The sequence below is a fragment of the Toxorhynchites rutilus genome, chromosome 3, assembly GCF_029784135.1.
Source record: "Toxorhynchites rutilus septentrionalis strain SRP chromosome 3, ASM2978413v1, whole genome shotgun sequence".
Taxonomy (NCBI): domain Eukaryota; kingdom Metazoa; phylum Arthropoda; class Insecta; order Diptera; family Culicidae; genus Toxorhynchites; species Toxorhynchites rutilus.
In genome coordinates, this window is record NC_073746.1 from 52,559,612 (window position 1) to 52,585,288 (window position 25,677).

The window sequence follows — 25,677 nt, forward strand, 5'->3', positions numbered from 1 at the left end:
ATATATATATGTATTTCTGTCTGATTCTTATGGACTCGGAAATTACTGAACCGATCGACATAAAAATTGGTGTGTAGGGTTTTTTGGGGCCGGGGAAGGTTTTTATGATAGTTTGAGACCCCTCCCTCCTCTCTAAGTGAGGGCTACCATACAAATGAAACACAAATGTCTACATTACTCAAGAATTAATCAAGCAAATGCAACCAAATTAGGCATCTGGAGGTTATAGGGTGTGTGTTTCATTTATATGGCTAAGGGGGGCTCTCTTAGTTGAAACACATGAAACACAAATTTCTGTATTACTCGAGAATTAATCAAGCAAACGAAACCAAATTATGTATATGGAGGTTTTAGGAAGCAATAAATGTTTTCACGGTGATTCGACACTTCTCCCCCCCTGTTAGGATGGGCTGTCATACAAATGAAAAACAAATTTTTGCATAACTCGAAAACTAATCAAGCAAATGGAGCCAAATTTGGCATGTGAAAATTTTAGGAGGCACGAAACGTTTCTATGGTGAATAGACACTCCTCCCCTCTCTCTAAGGGGAGAAGAAAGAAGGGGTCTGTCTTCATTCTGTCATATTTTCTGTATCATACGTTTATTCCATGTAACGGAGATGTTATTTGCAAGTGGTTGAAAAATCTTGAACGAGAATTGTGTCTGAAAATAATCAGATATTATAATGATGGGTTTTGGTTGAAGTACTAGGCATTTTTTTGTAAAAGGTAAATTCAACGTGGTCGATTAGAAGATAAATCAATGAACAGTTCTGCGATTGGACTCATGAGCTTGCGCTTAGTAAGAAAACGTGAATGTTTGAAGGTATTGATAACAAAAAAAACACACTTTTGGTGGGATGAAGTTTGCCGGGTCAGCTAGTATCAAATAAAATACCATACCAATGGATAAAGGCATGTCCATCAGGACAGCATCAGTCAGTTTTGAAATTCCTAGAACCACCACCAAATCAATGGCAATAAATCTCCGACGATGAAGCTCGGATCCATTGATCCAGTTTTTACCATTACTCAGAAACAAGAACTAGTGGAGCATTTGCTGAAGCTGGAGAATGGATTCTACGCCGTCACAATGCGATATGTCAAGGAACTGGCATTCGAGCTGGTTGATCGAAACAACATGTCGAATCGAACCTAGAAATACCTACTTCGGGGTCATTAAGACTTCACGTGAACTGATTTTAAAAGATTATAAACCCACGTAGATAATCGTCCAATTATTTGGTAAATTTTTCATGAATTTTTTGAAAACTCTGCACTTGGAATATAGATGGCCTTTTCAGAAGCTTGTGTGAAGTTTATGAACAACCCTAAACATTTAGTACCTTAGACAATACTGTTCCTGTTATTTTTACTAGACTAAACTGTTCGAAAATAGTATCGCTCCGTCTACCTCGCGGATGGTCCTTCTTACCCCGCAAGCAAAATACAAAGTATTTTTTTTATCATTTCAAAAATTAATGAAAAAACGCCAAAAAGTTATAAAATCAACAGTTACACATTTTTAGTAGTAGATTATTATATACTCAATGATATGTAGCACAACAAATAAAGAAAATCCAAAAGGTCGTTTAACTGAAAATTGGTTTTCTTAGGGAGGCGGCCTTCCCTTATCAATAACAGTTCGAGTTTGATATTCAATACTGAGATTGATTGTCATATAATATCCATTTTTATTATCTGATACTCAGAATTTGACCAAATTTGCCAATGTTGGTACAATGAAACATAGAAAAGTGATGGCCGAAAGGATTCATTCTATCGTTGATAAATAAACGAGATCTACTTCTTTTCCCGATTGGACGACAACATGCTTGAGAATAATTTTTCCAAAGATTAACTTCAATCTATCACGACTTTCGTGAACTAGAGCTTCGGGTTGGATTCAGTATCGAGTATTATTTCATCAGAGTTTTTTTTCTGACTTGCATTCGTATTTAACATTGCCACTCCATTCTTATTCAAATGTGTTAACATTGCTACTGTACGATTTTCCACACTGAATCAACCAACCTTCGGTCTAATGACCACCATTTCAGCCGAATAGATCACTTCGCTTATATCATCACAAATCTCTTCCTTAAATCGTTTTCAAAGTCACTCCCATTAACGGAGCCACTTTTCAGCTCATCGCATCGCACTCCAGCGTACAAAGATATTATCGTTTTGATTTATGGAAATAAAACATCGAAATGAATGATGAGCAAGATTAATAATTGCGAAAGTTTACCCTCCAAAGATTGGTCTAATTCTTTCGATGAGGCTCGAATTGGCTGCGATAATATTCAGCTCAAGTGCCTCCGCCGAGTGTTATTTCTTTACGGAAGTCGGGAGGCGCTTGAGTTTTTCATGAACAGAAGAGCGGTAAGTAATGCTTTATCTCGACAGGATAATGATAAAAGTAAATTCAGCCGGCACAAACGAGAAATGAATTTTCGATTCGGGACGAAAATATCAAGCTCAAACAAAACATCAAATCTAATAAACCGACATCGCATCGGCGAGTAAATGGGAATAGGAAAAATACGACATGAAGCGAAAGCTTTAGCCCGAGTGAGAGAATCATCCGGATATGAGCTGTTCCGATGAGCGCACCGAGATTGACAACAAGGCAGCAGAGGAGGGAAAGCTTTACAGATATGTCTTGTCGCCGGACATCATCGACCCGGGCGAAACGGAATGCTTCTCGTCAGTGCTAGTAACGTTGAAGGTCGTTAAAATTTTGATTGGAAAAGAAAAATACATCCTGGGAAATCGAATTGTCACACAAGGATAAAGGGTACTTGCTTTGAGATGAAACGAAGATCAGGAATCGAAATAAACTTTGTAGTTTTATCGCCTATAAGGGAAAATTATATGACACGATTAGTATGGGAAGTCATAGGACTTTAAAACGTCGTTTAGATTAAATTTCTATACTGAGTGTATTGGCACAATTTCAATTGCATCGTTTGAATTCTGACATCACTTTTACATCAATCTAATAGCTCATTATAAAAAGATATATAGAAGCTATAAAAAATGGGCATGGTTATTTGCACACTTATTTCAATGAATGTTATTTATATATTTTGATAAATTATGAAAGTTATCATCAAAAATTTCCACGCCAAACTAACAGACCGCTGTCCCGACCTTTTCGTTCTTTTAACATTTTACATACAGTGCTAACAAAAAATCTCTCTGAAAAAAAATATCCAAAAGTGGTTTGAAAATCAATGTACCCTCTAGAAAAAAATAAAAAAATTGGTTCCACTGCTCAATACTTGATTCAGATTTTGCTTTAATATTAAAAACTTTTATAACTTGAAACGATCCTCTGTGATATTTCGACGTGGCACTTCGTCTTTCTGTAAGAATGCAAGTCAGAAAACATGTCACGTTTTTATGAAATAATTTTAATCTTAATAATTATTTTTGCTGGGAGCGGACTTTGGTGATTTATAGTCAACAGTCCTCATTGTTGTTAATGCATTTTTTCAGAAAAATTGTAATTGTTTTGTTGCTGAACGATAATGTGGGAATTGGCAACCGCTTGGCGCGCTGTACTTTGCTTGTTTTGTTGTCCTTCGCGCGAAGCACAAATAAAGTATTTCTGTGTACTATTCGCCTTTCAAATGCCCAAGAAAAGGCAATCCCCTTTATTCCGCGCGGCGAATGCAGTGAGATTGCTCAAGTCACTACTTTTCCGTAGGCGAATGGCGTGACTATAGTTTGTCACTGGGTGAGATTTGAAGTCGTGTCCTCATATGTTATCGACTCGGGTATCAAAAAGAAGTTAAAAAGTAAGGTAGCTTCTACAATGAAGCGAGAAACTTTGCCATCTCACGTCACTCGCCGCGTGGAATAAGGGAAAATATTTTGAAGAAAGCCTAAATTACAAATGATTCAACATTCACATGAAGTTTCATTCAAAAATGGTAATTTCTGAAACCGGACAATCCGTGGTCATTTTTCTAACAAATCATCATCATAATTTATCTTTGAAGAAAACCGTTAAAAACATAAAAAAGAAACCCCTCCGGCAATACTAGCAACTAGAGACTTGGGGCTAGTAAATGATTCAAAGATGAAAAGGAATGTCGCACATATGCCGAACATCTACATCATCACCCTGTGAACAATGTAATAAAACCTTGCCATACATCTTACTTAGTTCTATCTCCGGAATATGCACTGAGGAACATTGTATTGCATTTCGTTAAAAATAGACAACCTGTATTACATTTTTATGTAATCTATCCTTTGTTCGCTCCGAAAGACATGTGCTTGACTAACACCAAACTTAGCTTGAGCAATGCGTAAACCCTCTGTAATGCATACTTGAAGGATGGTCATACTTGCAGCAAGTATGGCGCATATTGAGTATGGCAGAGGATGCTTAGTGTAGCGGATCCCATCCCGTAGTTGCACAAGATGCAACTTCAGCATATGGGAAAGTGTAAGGTTTTAGAGTTCTTGGTGAAATATTTAATTTCTTTCACACCGAAAATCGTATTCCTGAGCTCAGGGGAGTCCTCTGACTCTAATTGAAAAGTAAGCTACATAGAGTAATTATGTTGTTTTCATTTGAAAAATAACAAAATCGGAAACAGAATTTAGAATAGCATAACAACGCCATACCACATGTCATCTGTAAAACATTATATGGACAGAGATATTACTCCCTTAGATTACCCTTATTTTTTCTTACCCTTACCCCTTTCTGAATCTTTCTGAATCAATAAATGATTAAAGACTGACCAAAATGTGGCTTCTGTTGAAGCATACTTTAACTATATTTTGCCAGATCATGACAATCAGTGAACCATGTGAATTTTACATTTTTTTATTTTCTTGAGAGGATTACTAACATTTAGTAATTAGTGTCAAACTCTAATATCCTTTAACATTCTATCCCCGCATCCAACAACAACATAACTTTTTTGTGCATGTCTTCCAGGTGCTATATCCACAACCAAGGGACTCTGGAGTGTACGAGTGTCAAATATCCACAACGCCCCCGGTGGGGTACTCCATGACATTGTCCGTCGTCGGTGAGTATCCCCATCGGTTTTCCTACAACTCACACGAACATGTTTCTTCCATGCTAGCATACGCTCTGTTACGGTTGAATAGAAATGATACAAATGAATCAAACCCAATAAGGCATGAAATATGAAACCATGAGACACACTTCACCGCTGTTTGTTTGTACAGATCGCACACGAATATGTGACTACCCAACGTTTGGGTATTTGGAGTATGAATGGAGAATATGAGAGGTAATAAACCACAGTACCGCGTTATAGTGGTTCTTTGGCCGGCCTCTTTCGAAATTTAATCATGTCTTCGGAAAATTGATGCGACGAAGTTACACGAAATACTGCCCATGGCAGAATCTGCTTTTTAACCTTTTTTTTCGGGGACGAGATGGCTTCTCATTGGTCGAGTTATACGAGGAGCGGAAATGAATGATGCCTCATAAGAAAATAATCTTTTTTTTCTCGCCGTTTGAAAAAGCCCTATTAAACAACACAAACACTGAGCTATGTGTACAAAATATGTAGCTAAGATTGGATGAATCTCTAAAGGCTGATGATAAACTGAATGATATAACATCTTTCTTACTTTGTCTCTCGAATAACATCCCTAAAATCCGTAGGAACATTTGGAGGAACTACTCAGATTCAAGCTGCTGGTTGGCGTAAATAAGATAATGAGATTCAATCGAGCGCCACCCGGAAACACTTGGCTCTAATTAATGTTTTTGGCGTGGCAACTTGTCGACAGGGTGAATTAGAGTAGATCGCAGATAGAATCCTGCGTTTCCTTCTTCTTCTATCCCCAAATCGGAACTAACATCTTATGTCGGCATGCACGGCGCACTGTCTAATTCTCAATGAAAAAAAATCCACGACTCGTGTTCAACTAAATCTTTAACGTTGAAGGGATGATTTTGTTCTTAGAAGCTTTCACATTTGACAACAAAATATTTTACAAAAGCATTCAAATATGAAAAGCTTCAAACTGCTGACCATCGATCGAAAACGAGAACGCGGATTCACTTCACAGCAAATTGAATGGATATTAGAACAATGCTGGTAAGTCGCTTGATTAAACGTATAAAGCTAATTTGCCGTTCTACGCATAGTTGTCCCACATTCCAAAATCTACAACTTAGAAAAACGTAATCAAAGTTTTCTAGCATATTTGTCTACCAAAGGCTTTAAGCAGTTCAGTTTAGAAATAAACAGGGTTTTTTTACAAGCATAAGAAACTATGGCCCTAAAAGATATAGATAAGATAACGATAGCCCTAATACGTTCGAAAATTTCCATCGATTAAATTGTAATTTTCCAGTATGGCGCTTCGCATTGCTGTACTGTTATATCAGTGCGTGGCCTGGCGGGATAGTCGCTATAAAACCGAGTGGCACTCAACGTGTTAATGAAATGTTAAAAGATCATTACTCAAAATGGTACTTTTTAGCGAAATTCATTTGTTTTTTGGATACATTCTTTTTCATTTGACTACAAAAAAAAAAGATTTACAAATATGTTTTCATGGTGAAAAACTGAAAATTATACTAATCACATTCGTCTCAAATTCCGAACACCATATTTGTCACTGACTCATATTCCGAACACTTTTGTCTCAAATTTCGTACAGAAAAATGCATTTTTGAAAAAAATCAAAACTTTTAAACTACTGGACCGATCCATATGCTCGATATATCAAATTAGAGTCAATTAGCTAGTCCTTTTTTAAAAAATGTTATGCTCGCAAAAAAAAATGGATTTTGCTTTGGTAATAATTGATTGTATTTGTTTTTTATGGTTTCGGGACTAAGGGTGCTATATCGGTATCGATACCTGTAAATGACGTTAAAATGAAGTCTATAACTAAAAGAATGTCAGGGTTTTAAATAATTAATATTTATAACATAAAAGTTCAGTAAATTCACATTTAAAAATGAAGTGTTCGCAATTTGAATCATGCGTAGAAACTTGATTCAAATTCCGAACACTAATTTTAATGAAGATTTCTGTATAAAATATCATTTTATTTCATCCATTTATTGTAGATTCTTACCGTTTCTAGCACTTAACATGAAAACAACAAATAAAATAGTTGAAACAAGTATAAAAATTGGAAAATTAACGATGCTTGTTTTCTACGGAATTTGCTAACGCTAACATTTTATCTTTGGTTTTGACTGTCGTTTTTTTTGCAAATGTTTAAGATTATAAATTATAGGCTGTATCGATACCTGTGAATGATGTTAAAATCTAGCCTATACCCCAAAGAATGTCTGGGCCTTTATTATTCAATTATTTATAACATTGAAGTATAGTGAATTTACATTTAAAAATGAAGTGTTCGGAATATGAGACAAAACGGTATTTGTGTTGGAAGACAATAATTGTGGAAATAATAGCGTTCTATAATTAACTCAGAAAAATTTTCAACCCTCATTTTTGTTACCTATCTCCAAACAAATTCGAAGTTCGTTTTATCAGTTGTTTTTATGACCGATGCCCGTCGGATAATTCCCACAACTAAAGGGTGTTTTCCAAAGAAACTCGAAAGGCCACGGTAATGTTCATTACCCCGGGAATAGTTATCAAATTAAAACGAAAGTTCTTGCTGCTAATTAGAATGTGCCAAATTTTCACATTACCATCTGGACTTACCTTTTCAAGCGGGCGGGAAATAAAACGGAAACATTTGCACGCCCAGGCGAAAATCATCGGAACGATTCTCTTTTCCCTCAGTTGCACAAACAAGGTGGTGAAATGGATACAATTAAATTGTCCCACGGCGTGCAATTTGGAGCTCTGAACCCTCGCTTAGCAAACATGTTGAGCCGTTATCACTAGTGGCATTATTATTTAGGGACTTTTTTTTGGCTCAAAGGAATGGAAACGGGAGGAAATTAACTTTCAAAAGAAAAAGATGCTTTAACTGCTTTTTTTACGATGACATTCTAGTGGAGTTATGCAGATAGGACGAACGAAATGCCATTACTTTCGGTCGCCCCATCTCCGGTTGGTCAGCGCGAAGGAAATGAGAGGAGTGCTAATAAAAAACTTTCAACCCAACAGCATAAATCTTGATTTTTACTGGCGAGGTCACGAAGTATGATGAACAGAAGTGGAAAAAGTGTCGTCGTTCGTACATTACCACCCATCAGCTTCATCAGACCCAGGAGTGGTTTCTCATGGGAGAATTCGTTGGGATTCACGAAGAGCCCCACAAAGCTGCACCAAATGGAGATTTATTGTGGACAGTCAGTGACAAAGTTATATGTATATTTACATGTTCACTCATCCTGTGCCTTTATCTAGCGACTGTCTGGGTCGCATAGTAAGTCGATGCCATGGTGTGAGTTGTGTACATAAGCATCCAGAGCTCCCAGTACCCCGTAGACTAGCTGGAAAAGGTTTGTTGATAGCACAGAGCTCAGACCTCTGTATTGTATCACCCAAGTTAATTTTATGTTGTTGTTTTATTGTCCAGCTCCATTGGGTTGGAAGTCTGTGTTAATTTATGTCCAAGTGGAATAAAACGGCACGTGGAGGCGTTTGACCGGCAGCTATAATTTTGTGCACACTGTGTAAAAATCTAATGAAGTTGCCAATGTCATTCCAGGGTCGTGTCAGAGTCATAAGCGGAAGACATCACAAGTGGGTGATAGTATAATAATAAGGAGGTTTTTGCTTGGAATTAAGCTAGCATGTTCAAAGCTTCAGCATTGCATTAGAAGAGACTGTCATCCTTCTGACAAGTTCGTTAACTGCCTTATAATTATATTCCCTTTTTTTTAAACATGACCATCACGTGTAATTGCTTGGTCTGTCTTGTTTTAGACACATCAAATGTTTCCACAAGATGTGATTAATTCCGAAAGACATCTTCGTCGAGCTGTGCGTGTACATTACTACTCAAAATGATTTAGATATGATAATCTATTTCATAGGAGCTCTTAGAAACGTTAATTGAAAAGATTGTTCTTCGGGCTAGAGAAAGGCAGCCCAATGTGCCGGTGAGAGATGTGTTGGCTCGGTTAGACCTTGATTACATGTCCCAAATATATGTCTTCCTAAAAGCTATCGATCTTCGTGTGTGATTGTCCTTATATCCTTATATTCTCCTTTTCCTTTTCCTTCGCGAGAAATCAAATCCCTTCTTACTAACAATAGAATAAGGTGAAATGTAAATACATGTTAGATATAAGATAGGCTTAAGAATTGAGTATGATGAATGTGAGTGCGAATGTTAGTGTGAACATTGTCAACATATCCTTTTATCCCATCCTTTTCCTGAAACAAAATGTCACCCTTCTAAAATCGAGCAAACCGCGAGTAATCGGTTCTCTACTTCATTAACATTAGAATTAATAAAAAATGTTTATATATACTTGTAACTGTACAGATAGGAGTTTGGCTCTTTTAAACTTATGTAACTGAGCCTGTAAAAATAAACGATTTAATAAAAAAAAAAGAAAAGATTGTTCCTCGATTATTTACAAACATTCTGTCCGTTGTCCAATTTCTACAGTAAAGGGTGTGTCACATCAAATTGCATGACGGAAAAAACGCTGTAGAAATTTAATTTTTAGGAATTATATCTATTATATCTTCATATCTTCGCTTATAATCAGATAAGAGTGTATAGATCACGTTGGCCATGCTTCACTGTCAATTTTTCGTAAATTTGGAAAAATGTCGTCGAACGAAAAAGAGCGTCGTGAATTAATCCTGTGCACTCATTTCGAGAATCCGGAGTTGTCACATCGGGACATCGGTAAGATGCTGGGAATCGTCCAATCCACGGTCAGCAGAGTACTAAAACGATACTTCGAGAACCTAACCATCGACCGGAAGGTGAAGAACGGCAAAAACGGATGCTCCGTCAGTGAAAAAGATCACAAGCGCGTAGTTAAGCAGTTTAGACGTGATCCGAGAAGTTCGGTCCGGGATGTCGCCAATAAGCTGAATTTGTCAAGTTCATTCGTCCAGCGGACCAAGCAGCGGGAGGGCCTGCGTACATACAAGGTTCAGAAGGCTCCTAACCGCGACGAAAGGCAAAACATGGTGGGGAAGACGCGAGCCCGGAAGCTGTACACCGAAATGCTGACGAAGCCGCATTGCCTGGTAATGGACGACGAAACCTACGTCAAAGCGGACTTTCGTCAGCTGCCGGGCCTGTTGTTCTTCTCCGCAGAGGACAAATTCAGCGTTCCGGAGGAGATTCGCAAGCAGAAACTATCCAAGTTTGCCAAAAAGTACATGGTGTGGCAAGCGATCTGCTCTTGCGGAAAGCGGAGCGCCCCCTTCGTGATGACCGGCACGGTAAACGGACCGGTTTACCTTAAGGAGTGCCTACAGAAGCGCTTACTACCACTATAGAAGCAGCACGAGGGCCCGACCATCTTCTGGCCGGATCTCGCTTCGTGCCATTATTCAAAGGACGTGTTGGAGTGGTACGAAGCCAACGGGGTCACCTTCGTGCCAAAGGAAATGAACCCGCCCAACGCACCGGAGCTTCGCCCAATAGAGAAATATTGGGCGATTATGAAGCAGGCCCTCCGGAAGAACCCAGAAGTTGTCAAATCAGAGGCGGACTTCTAGAGAAAATGGATTTCTGTTCAAAAAAAAAAAACTACAACCTGACGTTGTACAGAACCTTATGGACGGGGTAAAGAGGAAGGTGCGAGCATACGGGCTTGGGCTCGAAGTATGAATAAAAAGAAAATGCCAAAAGTTGTTTAATAGTTTTTATTTTACTGTCTAAAATTTTCAAAAGGATCGGTCTACTGGGCGAATTTCTACAGCGTTTTTTCCGTGATGCAATTTGATGTGACACACCCTTTACATCATCGCATCGAGAATTTGCCGAAAACATATTTCTAACCCACATTCCTATTTCCCTCCACAGAACCCATTACGACGATAGTTGGCGGACCAGATCTGTACATCGACACTGGTTCCACGGTGAACTTAACCTGCATCGTACGACATCTGCCAGAGCCGCCACCGCTCATTCTGTGGACGCACAATGGCGAGGTGAGTCCAACCGATATAGTGAACCGTTGATAGACACCGTTGGCGCTGGATCTAGTAGAATAATTGTCACCAGCAGTGCGCTTGATGATTTCATTTCACGCCAATCAATTCCGATTTCCATGTTAACTGAAGCTGATCAGCAGATTGACTTATCGCCGCTGGGACGCCTGTATAGATCGTTGATTGGCACTGCCTTCGGCGGGAGTTCTCGCGATAGTTCGAAAATCCGCTTTTCCATTAATTTCGTTGCAATCGTGGTATCTCGAAACACTGCTGGTCTGGTTATATTGTATTAGAGTTCCATAATAAGTACGATGTAAATTTGTTGAACAAGCGTGAAATTTGGAAGGTTTCCGGCCAAACTGGAGCAGCTTACTATTTAATTATAGCGCAATTCAGGCAGATTTTCCTTACAGAAGTTCAAAAAACTACCTAAACACTTCAAATCCTATTGAAATTTATTTGATAAATTCAAAATTAGTCTATGTACATTCTAGTCGTTCCGCAGAATGGCAGAAAATGATATAAGTTTGATTCATTGATAACTGCACAAGTAAATACTAGCCATCTTGACAAAGGTCGGGCCAACGACCATATAAATTGTTTCCCATGTGATATAAAAAGATATTATAAATAACATTATTCTTCAGCTGTTCCAGAGTGTCGTAATCGCTGATTTGAATTAACCGCTTCTCAGTTCGAATTAACACGTTCGTCACCCAGGGTTACCATATACAGAATAATACTGAATAATCTGTATTTATACAGATTTTTCAGACTTACTGAAACCAAAAATCTGTAGATACAGATTTCAGATTATTTTGGTTTTCATACAGATTTACAGATTTGTCAGTTAACGATCCAATATTAGTTATGGCTTGATCTCAATAATATTTTTTCCAAACTCATCAATTTTATTCATATAGCATTCGGAGTAGTCTGTATGAGAGTCATTTTGGCATTCATATGTAGCGTGTAGTACTGCTTTCTCATGTTCAATCTAAGGCGAAAAGATGCAGAAGTCTGCGTTAACGGCTTGGTTTACAGAAAATAAATAACTGTTATCTTTTTCCTACTTAAGCACAGTGAATGCGAATTTTTACGTTGATACCATCAACATCGGCAAATTCATAATAACTATGCCAATCATCAATGATATTCAAGTTAAGATTATGCTTCAAAATTGAACTTTTAAATTTAACCTTTTGCGGTCGTAATAAATTTCGACATGTGTGTCGTACTGGTCGCAATTATTATTATTTGAAAAAGCAGCGATGTATAACTTTGTGAAATTATGAAAGATTAACAAAATTCCTTAATTTTTTGTAAACTTCTGATAAGTATTTTTTTTTTTTTAATCCAAAATATATATTTTATTAAGGTTCATATGGCGTCAGCCTAACGGGGCCGGGAGTTCAATATTTCGACAATGTTTGCTTACAACTATGTTAGTAATATGTAACCGATTACTCGCGGTTGGCTCAAGGTTAGTATTACAAGTGTTCTCATAATTGGTATGTTGCAGTCTTCGATGCTCTGTACGTGTGCCCGACACGGGATACTTCCTATTGGGATGCAGCTGACCATTAATCAGCAACGCCCCCTATTCTGTACCCCATATCTAGCGTGGTGCGTCTTCTCGACTCGAGGAATCCAGGATAGAATGGTCACTAGCCGGCGCAAACATCAGCTCGTGTAGAGTTGTCATGAGCGGTACAACCTTTGGCTCTTGTTGAATGATCAGTGGACTGCACAACCTTCGGCCCGTGCATCTGTAAAGAGTGTGTGTATGTATTGCCGCGACTAAGTAAAAGTTTATCGATCGGATAGGAGGGATATGAAACGGGGACACAACGATAAGTAATAAGTATTTACCAAACAATGTTTAGTGTTCATTTTTTTTATCCCTACAGTTTATTTTATTAGGCTCATTTAGCAATTCAGCTGTAACAGAGCCGAATTAATTTCGTGTACATTTCATCGTTTACATTTCATTCATCTTACGATAACTTTTGTTGTATATTAAACTGTTACCATTTTGAGGCGTAAGAGTATCGCTATCTATCGATAAACATTTGTTTTATCTATAACACATTAGCCGTTTAGGCGCAAGAGAATTCCTATTCTATCGATGCACAACACATGTCGCCTTTTTTTTCGGCGTAAGAATTGGGCTGTTCACAGCGGGACTGTTGATATGAGGCTTCCTTTGTTGCGTTATTAATAATGCCAATTACCGATGCAGCAGACCGAAAATGTGAGCGGTAAGGGACTGGGATTACCGACACATGATGATTGTTGCGTGGACATAGTAGCTAGAATAACACACTAATATGGTAAGTTGAGGGGCCCTGAGTTATGAGCTCATGATCGTTCGCTCAGTAGCGGACACGCAACCAATTAGGCTACGAAGACCCCGTACTTCTGATAAGTATTTACCAAACAATTTGATTATGAACAAAATGATTTAGTGTTGATGTTAAAAAAATATTGACGAGGGACTACGTCTAACCGGAATATATGAGGGGTTAAATTAAAACCTAAACACAGAACATCCAGGAAAAAATTAAATATTTCGAATGCTTATAACTCGAGCTTTTCTCAATGGATCGGAAATAAATTTGCATCAATTGATAGGAAATATTTCTACGCGTCTATCACAATTAATTAAATGTTATTTTTCCTCAGATAAGCAATCAAGTAACTGTAAAATGACAAGCGCTATCTAACGCCCTAGCTGCCCCGTTTTGATTGGCCCGATTTACGGTTTCCCCAACACAGCCATCAAAACCAAGCTGTCTGGGGAAATTGGCACTGCAAATTCATGCAAGTTGACTTTTGTTCCCACCGACATATGTTCCCTAACACAGCCATCAAAACCAAGGTACCCAAGGCAACAATGCTCTTTACATCTACATATTGCCGCAATACATGGAGTTTTACATTAATCCTTTCCTCAAGCATGGATGAAAACTTTTGTACATACTGAGTACCGTTATTTATTATTCATAGTAGCAACTTTTTGGCTCGTGAACAAATTCACAAGACATTAGAATACGTTTAGAAAAAGTGTGAACTGAAACATTGTTGCTTAAATTATAATATGATTATACTACTTTGCGGTGGTGGCTGAGGGCAGACAAACGATGGCAAAAGGTTAATACAGATTTACTGAGAGAAACTCAGATAAAAATATTTTGTGAGGCCCAAAACACAGGTTTTATTATTGCAACCTTGTCTTCACCCCGTCATCCAGAAACTGGTGACGGATATATTTCCAGGGGGCCTCGTCGATACTATTCAATACTGTTTTCGTCCAAGAAGAATAACATTTTCAAAGGGAATTTGATAGAAAAGGTATTTAAATATAACTTTATGATGCGTAGAAAAGCCATAAAATTAAACACATTTAGATCTGATTTTAATGTAATATTTTTTATTAATTTATTTTCGGATGGTATGTCGTACTGCTTCTCACGAAGCATTACACGAAACAAAACGAATATGACATTGCCAGATATGATGAAAACTGCCCTCTGTGAATCTAGACGAGATGCCTAACACACCTAACACTATATGTAGAGCATATGGGAAATCATTTTTTTCGAATATTTCTACATTTTTCCAACATTTCTCGCCGTATGAACTTTCCTCAATTTCCACAACAAAACAGCTTAAACCGAAAACCCGTTCTCGGGCGGAACACACCTTACTTTTTTATGAAAATTGGAATAAATAGTTTCATATATCAAGTCGTTTTAACCCCTTCTCGTATTATTTAATACGTCACACATCAAGTGATTTCACTACTTTGCTGAGTGTTCTAGCGACCTTTGTTATGCAAGTACACCACGAGTGGGACTCGATGTTGTACGGGAAAGGTTTAAAATAACTGCTACCATATACAATTTTACACTTACACTTGTGCTAAATTTTTCACAATACACGATCGGTCATTGATATGAAATTTCACGAACCAATCAAAATTAAAGTTCCAAATTTAAATTTTATTCGCTAGAATTAATCGTATCACACACCTTACTTGCAATATAAAAATGCCCCCAACCTTGCATATATTCGCAATGTCGTTTTCCCCGGGCACAATTTCGGTGGGGGCAAAAGTTCCCCCTACTTTCATGTCTATGCAATGGCGATTTCCCCCAGGTAGCTTGGTTTTGATGTCTCTGTTAGTGACCCGCCGTATGTGTCATCAATTTCGACCAAACAGAAGTGGGTATTTCCATTAGGATAGGGGTTGAGACTTTTCAATTGTTCGATAGTTAGTTTTATGACATATATTATTTTATTCAATATGAAAAATTGTTATGGAGTGCCGAAATCGATTGACGCAAAAATTTAATCAATTCATCATGAAATTACTGAGCAATAAGCGTTTGAAATTGGACAATTTTCACGATGTGATACTTTCGAAGAGCATCTCTACGCTTCAGTGGAGCAAAGCATTCCTGAACCGATTCCCTTATAACGACGCTATTCCTCATCATTGAATGTCACTTGTTTCTTTTGTTATATCCATGCTACCGACAGTTTAATTTAGGCCCCCAAGAAACCCAGCCGGATCGCACCGGACGAGGAACGTGTAAAACAAACCATTCTGGTGGTTCGTGGTGTGTACATCGTTCAAAACATTCGTACACCCTCAGGCCCCAGTGTACTAGAAATTATTTTGAATTCTCTTGGTAAACTTTTTGCTTTCCAAAAATGTTTGCGAATAAATACGTTCTCAAAATCTTTGAGCAAGGAGCAAAAAAAAAAACGACGCATTACTTTGTTCGTCAAATCAAAGGAAAAATCCAAAACATCCGTTTTTGCAATCCCCGCTTTTCGTTCCACAACGGATCGCGCATATTTTAGCAAGGAGATACTCTACCTTTCAAAACTTTGCATGTTTGTTTCTGTGCAAGTTTTTTTTCCCGTTATTGGGTTTTCGAATGTTTAGGAGTTTCATTCGTGGAATTCGTGATTACTCCAACACGTGTTCGCAGTTTGACAAGGGATGAATTATTTCGCTGAGAAATGAAGTGATTATAATTTCTTGTGAAACGATGAAAAGCTTTTAAAAATGCATAACAAACTTATAACACATCTTATTGATTCATCTGAAAAAAATTCATTGAAACAAAATTGTTCTCGTCAAAAGAGTCAAACTCGCTTTCAATGTTAATGTTGGTAGTCTAGTGCATTCCATCAAAAACGAAAGTGTTGTATCGAATTTTGACATATTCCGCTGCCGCTTCTTCTGCCCCTAATCCTCGCCAACGGCTTGTGTCGCTGCTTAAGCAACATTCCATGTTTCAACCTTGAAAAGCTTTTCACTTTTATGCTGATACTCTTTTTTCTCATCCTTGTTTTTATATTTTTTTTATTTTGCGCAGGAAATCAACTATGATTCGCCACGTGGAGGCGTTTCGGTGATAACGGAGAAAGGAGACATCACGACGTCCTATCTGCTGATACAGCGGGCGAAAGCTTCCGACTCGGGCAAATACACGTGCTCCCCATCGACGGCCAACCCGATCACGGTGAATGTGCACGTGCTCAATGGTGAGTATTGAATCTCGGTGAAACGGGTTACAGTTGGGGTAGAAATGTGCGATCATTATTTATTGAATTCTTCATGATCAAAGACGAAGGAGTAATTTTACATTCAACAGGAAATATCTTTGTAAGGTCCTACAGGAACGTTCTAGCAATCAAATAAAAGCTGTTTGATAAGCTTAGTTGAATTCGTTATTGAGTTAATTAGCAATAAATTGTGTTTGTCTACTATTCAATGCTAGATTTATAAATAGATTTTTTATTTCTTCTCGATACTTTTGTCCACTACTACCCACACTCAGATAAAAATATGTTCGGAAGACGTTCCAAAATTTGACGTTGAAGCTCGAAAATGATGCATATTTCATTTTCATGCGGTGATTTTTTACGAAGTAACAGCGAATTGTGTGGCAAGGTCGAACGGATTACACAATGCAAAATTGCTATCCGTTCGGGCGATTCTGACTGGATCGGATTTCAGAATACGGGTGAAAAGTCGATCAGTAAACGAATCTGGAACTTCCGAAGAAATTACATTATAGATTTCCTCGGGGCGTACTTTTTCCACAAACCATACTACAAAAGTGTGTGTGTATGAGATAATATTCGCTTCTTGCAATTCAACCGAATATATCCAGCAACGTGTGGGACTGAATACGTGTAATGTTGTAATAAAGTTCATTTAAGACAGAATTTTCGTTAAAAAACACGTGCTGTAATTTCATGAAAATGCATTGCGTTTTGGCCTGACAAAGCAAAGACTATGTCGGCGTTACTCATGATAGCGTCTCGCAAGTAAAAATATACTTCCTCACGCCGCTCCAGCTTATTGTGTCGTAGGAATCGCAGTCGTTCGTTATCTATTTTCGTGTAAATATCGACGATGACTTGTTGACACAGCCCAACCCGGAATGACGTTGTCCTGGCCGCGCCGGATCGCCATATGATACACATAAAATTCCATCGAGCTCACACCACCCTTATGTTTGTTTTATCTCTTCTTATTGTGTTTACACTCCTATACTCGAGCGAAAAATCGTAGTTTGTGTACTCTAGACGCGTCTCTGTGATATTGCTATTGTGCATTTGTATGCGTTATTGGTATTTATTCAAAGAAAAGATATAATTGAGTGAAAAAAACTCCAGAAAATATTTTTTCATTAACTTCACCTCATTGATGCTCGGTCTGTCAGACCTATACGCGAGTATTGGAAGGTTAATTCGATAGTCTCGAGAGCGGAGGTTCTGGTCGTCTCACCGGTGGAAATGTGCCTATGGACGCTTGAACATAAAGTTCACTGCGAAAACACTCTTGGGAATCGTTTAATTGATAAAACGAAAGAAGACATACGATGCAACAAGAATCTAGCATAAAAACAGGAAGTGGGTTATATCTATGGTATAACCGCAAGGGTGACGTAGGACTATCGTTGATTTAGAGATCATTTGTTTGAAGTTGAATCTAAATCCATTCTGAATGAATGAATAAATGAATATTTGGGGGACTTCGAAAGCGAGAGCGTTACGTTGGAGGCACAAGGTTTTATGCATCCAATATAGGATACGAAAAACCTTGTTCTGAAGAATAATCTTCAGAAGCTTTCCTGCTAACTGTACTTGATTGACAAATCACAAACCCAAATGTATTATATGGATATTTTATGGATAGAAAACATTGAAATAAACTCTTTCGCTTGAATGTAACTTTCAATTTCAAGGGGAACTGGCAGATTATTTTCCAGCAACGATTAGATATTTCCACATTTTCCTCGATACTGGAAGCCCACCAGTGGTTAATGCTAATTCGGTAACCACCGTATTAATACTTGATTGAAACATATTTGGTTACAGTGTTACATGGATAGAAAACATTCAAATAAAATCTTTCACATGAATGTATTTTTAAATTCCCAGAGGAACTGGCAGATTATTTTCCGGATCTTTCTCGATGCTGAATGGCATCCAAACGGAAAGAATTCCGTGCGTGTATGTGTGTGTATAGCGACTGCTTCGATGGTCACCTTCTCTTCTGAAGGATCGGCTTCTCTGTGCTTCCTCACAGTTTCAAACAAACTGCGTTTCAAGGCAGATCTCGATCCTTCGACGTCCAGCACCCTCAGGAACGATGTTGTCTTGTCGATGTCCTCACGAAAAATGAATGTATCTCACCACCAGAATATCGCTTGAGTATGCTTTTTGTGCGTGATTGAATCGAGAGAAGGCGTGGTTTACGATGGCAATTTGGAAGGCAAACTAGAGGGGAATGAACTCTCTGAGCTCGGAACTTTCGGCGACTGAGCAATAATCGATTGCGGGCGCATACAATATTGGATACGGAAATATCCTACTGATGGAAAAGAATAATCTTCAGAAGCTATCCTGTTAATTGCGATTGATTGAAAAATCACAAAACCAAATGTATTTGGTCACAGTGTTACATGGATAAACAACATTAAAATAAACTCTTTCACATGAATGTATTTTTAAATTCCCAGAGGAACTGGCAGATTATTTTCCAGCATTGATTAGATCTTTTCGGAACTTTCTCGATGCTGAATGGCATCCAAACGGAAAGAATTCTGCGCGTGTATGTGTCGATCCTTCGCCGTCCACCTCCTCCAGCACGTTAGGCAACGATGTTGTCTTGTCGATGTCCTCACGAAAAATGAATGCATCTCACCACCAGAATATCGCTTAAGTATGCTTTTTTTGCGTGATTGAATCGAGAGAAGGCGTGGTTTACGATGGCAATTTGGAAGGCAAACTAGAGGGGAATGAACTCTCTGAGCTCGAAACTTTCGGCGACTGAGCAATAATCGATTGCGTACGCATACAATATTGGATACGGAAAAAATATCCTACTGATGGGGAAGAATAATCTTCAGAAGCTTTTCTGCTAATTACACTTGGTTGAAAAATTACAAAATCAAATGTATTTGATCGCTGCGTTATATGGTTAGAAAACATTAAAATAAACTCTTTCACATGAATGTATTTTTAAATTCCCAGAGGAACTGGCAGATTATTTTCCAGAAATGATTAGATCTTTCTGGAACTTTCTCGATGCTGAATGGCATCCAAACGGAAAGAATTCCGCGCGTGTATGTGTTATAGCGATGTCTTCCCGGGGAACCGTTTGTGGCATCACTCTCCTCCTGATGGATTCCCTTCTGGCCTAGGGTGCACAAACAGGCTCTTTGTGACACCGTTCATCCACGCTTTCATGATAAACGAAGTTAGCTTCACCACAACAGCGACAACATGCTCCAATCGCTGTTCAATTAGAACTGAGTGGATTTCCGAGCGGCGCTCGCTTATATACCGATTGGTGATTTCAATAGCCTGTTTTGAAAGCAATTTTAAGACTATTGAAACAAGTTTTTGGATAAAAAAGTAACAAGTATAGAACGCGTAGACATTTTATCTTTCGAATGAAGTGTTTATCATACCATTTCGTTTAGTTGTTTAGGAGCTATTAACGCTCAAAACCTCGGTCTCCGGCGTAACGCTTTCGTTTTCGAAACTTTGATTTTACACCCCGGTATAGAAATGAAAGACGTAGTCCTACGCCAAAACACATGTGCACTTTATTTACGTTTTGAAAGATATTTCAATTCATCTCTTGATTTAAATATTGTGGACGAAAAACATGTCTCAATACGTTTCTCTCTTTCTTTTATGGTTCTGCTTTGTTCTTTAATGCTTCGCGGTTGGAAAATAACTGTTATTCGCCATAGAAATATCAACTAAGTACTAATAAAATCGACGCAAGTAAAGTTATGTTGAGAAAGCGAACGTTAGGAACGTTTGTGCTATTGAAGAAGAAGATGAAGAGTATCGAATGAACGTTTTTTGTCGACAATGAACTCCAGATTGTTGCTTTTCTTTCGAATCGCAATTTCTCGTATCCCAGTCGTCTTCCATGATTCCAGCAACGTTTTCAACAATATGCGCATTGGATTTACACAGGTGCTCCTCAGTTGTTGTTTTATCAGAATTGTTGTAAGAGATTCAGTGATTGTCATTTTGCAAAAAATGAGGATAGCCCCAAGATTTCACCCTCCTACCCTCATTCCGTATTTTTCAATCTTCTGTTTTGTGTATGAAGTTTTTGTGTATAATTTCGTCAGAATAGGAGGAGTTCGACTACAAACACCGTGACACGGTATTTTTATATATATGAAGATTGAACGCTATTTATATTTTTTATCAGAAGATCAGCAACAAGGTATGACAATAAGTTTTTATAATCCATCCTCAACAAAATTATACTGATTCTAGACTAAATTTCGAGGATTGAAACCTGACCTACCTGCATTTACAGCAAGGATGGGGATAACGTAGTACACTTTATAAAAAAGTACAATTGGAATAAAATTGGTGAATTTGAGATGGTCTACGAATTGGAATCTTGTTGTGGTTCATGTAAAATTTATGTTAACTTTGTAAAGGAGGATAGTTTTTATTTGGGAACTCAAAATAAATTAGGTGGTTCTAACGGTATGGAATATATTGTAGGTATATACTTTTTTTAAATACATGTCATCAGTCAATAAAAGTTTTTGATTCTTTCAATCATGAACGAACCGGACACATTCGAATTCAACTAATTTCTTAATTACTAGCTGACCCGGCAAACGTTGTTCTGACATGAAAATTATTTCTAGTGAATGTTGTTGGTTGTTGGATAAAAAATAACTAATGTATTGTAATTGTGTTTAAATATTTGAACGATTTACACATACGTGAAACGATCGTGACTCTTGTGTTCAGATTTGTGTTTGACATACGCAAGAATAGATCGCCAAGTCAATGACCACCGAGAAGAATAAACAAAAACACAAACCATTCCTTGTATTCCATCCCCGATGTATTTCATTTACGAATCTGAGATGTGTGTTCTCTTGAATGTTAAATGTAAAATGAAGAAAGGAATATATTTTTGTCGTAAAATAGATAAATTAATAAAGAAAATCAATATAAATTTCGTTGTTGCAAATGTGTTGTTCTTCATCGAACCACAGAACTTAACATAATATGAGTATTGAATGTTTTGCTCAGCTGAGGCGAATATGGCACTGCTGAACGATTTTCCATGCCAATGTCTGCGTTGTTAATTTTTATGAATGATTGTCCGTCATTATCAGTATTTCTTCGTTGATATATTGGACAGGCTTGCGGTCTTGTCGTTGGTTAAATCTTTAAGAAAAGGCAGTGTACATTTTCCATCTGCCATGCAAGGCTATGAAAGTTTTAGATCTCCGCACGACTACATAGCGTGCCTGTGGTAACAATACTGAACAGTAATCCATATTTCGTCATAGGCAGACCCGAAAGCAAATTTATGTTGTTGGAATTTTAATGAAAATTTTTATTCGATGTTGTTCAAGTACTAAGAAGACATAGTTCTGACCCTAACTCAACTATTTTTCTATAATCTCCAAAATATTATTCAGAATATAAAATAATTATCAGAGACAATTTTCGTTCAAGATTTTTCCGTACCCGCAGATAATGTATTATTCTGTTACGCACAAAAGAGGCATATTTCTTTTGATTTTTTTTTTTTTTTGTTCAAAGCGTGTTTATTTCACTCGAAAATTCATAACAATTTACGCTTCACTGAAATGGAACACGAAGCTCAATGACGTCTATATCGCATTGCGTTTCAAGGTCGGATGACATTTGCACAACCCGTCGAAGTCGAACGGATGACAAAATGCGATATTGCAATCGATTCGGGTAATTTTGACTCGATCTGATCGATCGATCTGACGAATCTGAAATTTTGAAAGAAAATTACAGTATCGATTTCTTCAGGGTGTATTTTGTCGACTTTCCAAATTAAAAGTGTGCACATGAGGTAATCTTCGCCTTTGTCATCCAGCCGAATACATCCAGCAAAGTGTGGAACCGAATACATGAAGCTCATTCTACATTTTGTTCATTTTTTTTTTTAACACACGTGCTGTAATATCATGACAATGCATGCATTGAGGTCTGGCAATAGTAAAAGCTACGTCGACGTTGCTCATGATAGCGTCTCGTAAGTGAGTGTATTTTTCCTCGTACCGCTTCGGATTGTCTAGAATCGCAGTCGTTTTCTCTCTACCTCCCTATCGTTCGCAAGTCATTCTATGTTGAGATGGTGAACGTTAGGAACATTTGGAACATTAGTGCCATTGAAGAAGAAAATGGAGAACGTCGTTTGAACGGTGGGTGTGAATGAAAACACCAGATTATTGTTTTTTCTTCGAATCACAATTTCTCGCGTCGCTGTGAAGTCGCCTAACACTGAACCTTTTAGGTTATATGTACTTTTATACTAAATAAAAAAAATAGAAATTAAAATTGTTAAGATTTTTTTTATGCATAGGGCCACCCTTATCGATATTAAACATAAGGTAATCGGTATCTTAGCGGTATCATATATAGTGTACGTCCTATTCTCATGCCTACCAAGTTTTTTATGCATAACTTCATGAAAATCGGTCGAGCCGTTTCAGAGGAGTTCGACCACGAACATCGTGTAACGAGATTTTTATATATCTAAATTATTAAGAAATTCAATTTCTAGTTGACAGCTGACTAGAAACAGTCTGGCCCAAAAAAAAAAAAGATAATTTGATGTGTAACACTAGCTGACCCGGCAAACTTCGTCCCGACAAAACTTATTTTTCGTTATCCTATCCACGTTTCCTTACTAAACATACATTTATGGGTTCAATCGTAGAACTGTTCATTGATTGATCTTCTAATCTACCTTTTAATTTTTTTCTACTATAAAATTTCAGTACTTCTACCAAAACTCGATATTATAATATCAGATTATTTTCAGATTCAATTCTCGTGCAATATTTTTCGTCCACTTGCAAATAACATGTTTCTCCGTTACATGGAATAAATGTTTGATACAGAAAATATGATATAATAAAGACAGCCCTAAATCGGACAATCCCTTGCTCGAGTTTTGCTCTTATCAGATATAGATAGAAGCCGATATAGGAATGCGTTTTATCACATTAAAATGAATTTCCACTTTCAAACGAAGATCAATTTCGCTACCGCAAACATCAAATGGACAAAGAACTCTTGTCAATATGTAATTGTAGAACACATGCGAATTGAATTTTTCGAATTTTCCCATTTTCTTTCAGAGTTTTCCGAAAAATCATAGAAACATTTCTCGTACCCAAAAACCCTCACATCCCAAATTTGGCTCCATTTGCTTGATTAGTTCTCGAGTTATGCAGAAGTTTGTGTTTCATTTGTATGGCAGCCCCCCTTTAGAGAGTGGGAGGAGTGTCAAACTACTATAGAAATGTTTATCGATCCCTAAAATCTTTATATGTTAAGTTTGATTCCTTTTGTTTGATTAGTTCTCGAGTTGCTCAGCAACCTCCCCCCTCTCTTTAGAGAGATGAAAGGAGTGTCAAATCTAACGTTCAGCATAAACATGATCTTTTGTAAAAATGTATGGAAAAGATAGGGAAATGAAAAAGTGTGATAAATTTTGTTGATTCATTTCAAAAATATGACAGATACGTTCTAAAAATTTCTGACAAACTACTGTCCTACAGTTGAAGGTTATCTACAAAACAGTTCTTTCACACAAATGACGTAAATAATATTCGATTAATCACTGAGTGAATCCTGGAACATTTCGTTTGAGACCAACGCATTGTCCACAATCTGAACACACAATCAACCTTGAGTGACCCAATTCTATCGAGCCCTTAATCTACCGGCGTTCACCAGTGCCTGCCTTTGGAAGTGGGCCTGATAATGGAACGTGATTTATTAGACGCATAAACCGGTACACCAAGCGATCCAGATATGCCAGTGGAAGTTAGATTTGACTGGTTTCGACGAAGCAGCTGATAGCGCGGCGAACGCGAGAACTGTGTTGCCCCCTCGTATGTTTTACGAGCCAATAAAGCTGAAGTCGAATATATTTTTTGTTCCTGGGAACGTGATGAGTTGGAGTTAATTGGTTTGTTTTTCGCACGGAAAACCTTTCAGCGCCCGTCTAAAATTATTGTTTTTGACGTTACAGTTTTTTTTTCAATAGCGTCACGGTGATACCACTGGATAAATAAAGAAACACTCACTGATTTCGTCGAATAGTATGATAAATATCTTTTACCACTTGTCACGGAAGAACTATCCTTTCGCACGAAGATTCACACATTCGCATTCTGCAACGAATATTTTTCGCGACAATTTGGCGCCATTTATTGCGTTGTTCAAAGAAGTTTTCCAAATTTTCCACCAATTCCTCGAACATGCGGCATCAGCGATTCCAAACCAGAATGAAAGTAACATCTGTCACAAAGCTATGTGACGACAAAAAACATGCCACCCAATCATTACAGAATTGCAACCTCGCCCTCTCAAATGGAACCAAACTTAATGCTCATTTTTTTTTCTATTTTGAATAATTGCCATACTTTCTGATGGTCTGAACTCTTTATTTTTTTTTTTCTATTTTCACAGGCGAACATCCGGCGGCCATCCAGAGTGCGCGCGGATTACAGTGTAACCTAATCCTGGCCGGCTGCTGCAGTCTGGCTCTCCTACTGCTCACCATGCTGGTCGGCCGACCGACTGTCAGATAAAACTGACCATAAATCAGTACGTCCAGTCTGGACGGGATCGGACGAGTCATCACTGGTGGTGATGGTGAACTTTCAAAGTTTAGCAATGGTGGCGAAGGGAAGCAAGAAAGTGGAACAAGAATCGAGAGAGAAAAAAAACTATGGAAATAACAGAAGGAAAAAAAATATATAATTGGACAAACGAACCCAACTCTCCCATCACTGCGTTGTCGTTAGCAATGTAACATAGAAGGAAATTCCATTCTCTCCGCGCACTGCCGTTTCGTTGGTATTTTTGGTCAGTGGTAAAAAAAAACCGGAAGGCAAAAGGATGGAAAAAGCGCATTTCTCGGGATTGGGTGGAAAAGGCGGTCTTCTGACTGAAAATAGAGAAAAAGTATTATCGGGTTGGTCAGATTCAATAGGAGCGACACCATGACAGAAAGACC

At 37.9% G+C, this 25,677-nt stretch overlaps 1 protein-coding gene across 1 annotated transcript in view; it reads left to right on the top strand.

Annotated features, from left to right (window-relative positions):
* The window catches only part of LOC129776237 (SPEG neighbor protein-like), an 83,230-nt gene extending 57,796 nt beyond the window's left edge, over nt 1–25,434 (top strand). The window contains exons 5-8 of the mRNA XM_055781767.1: nt 4,964–5,057; nt 10,945–11,072; nt 16,469–16,637; nt 25,128–25,434. Of these exons, the coding sequence (XP_055637742.1) occupies nt 4,964–5,057; nt 10,945–11,072; nt 16,469–16,637; nt 25,128–25,249 (513 nt within the window). The 3' untranslated portion in view covers nt 25,250–25,434. The remainder of the gene's footprint in view (nt 1–4,963; nt 5,058–10,944; nt 11,073–16,468; nt 16,638–25,127) is intronic.
* The last annotated feature ends 243 nt before the right edge of the window (nt 25,435–25,677 follow it).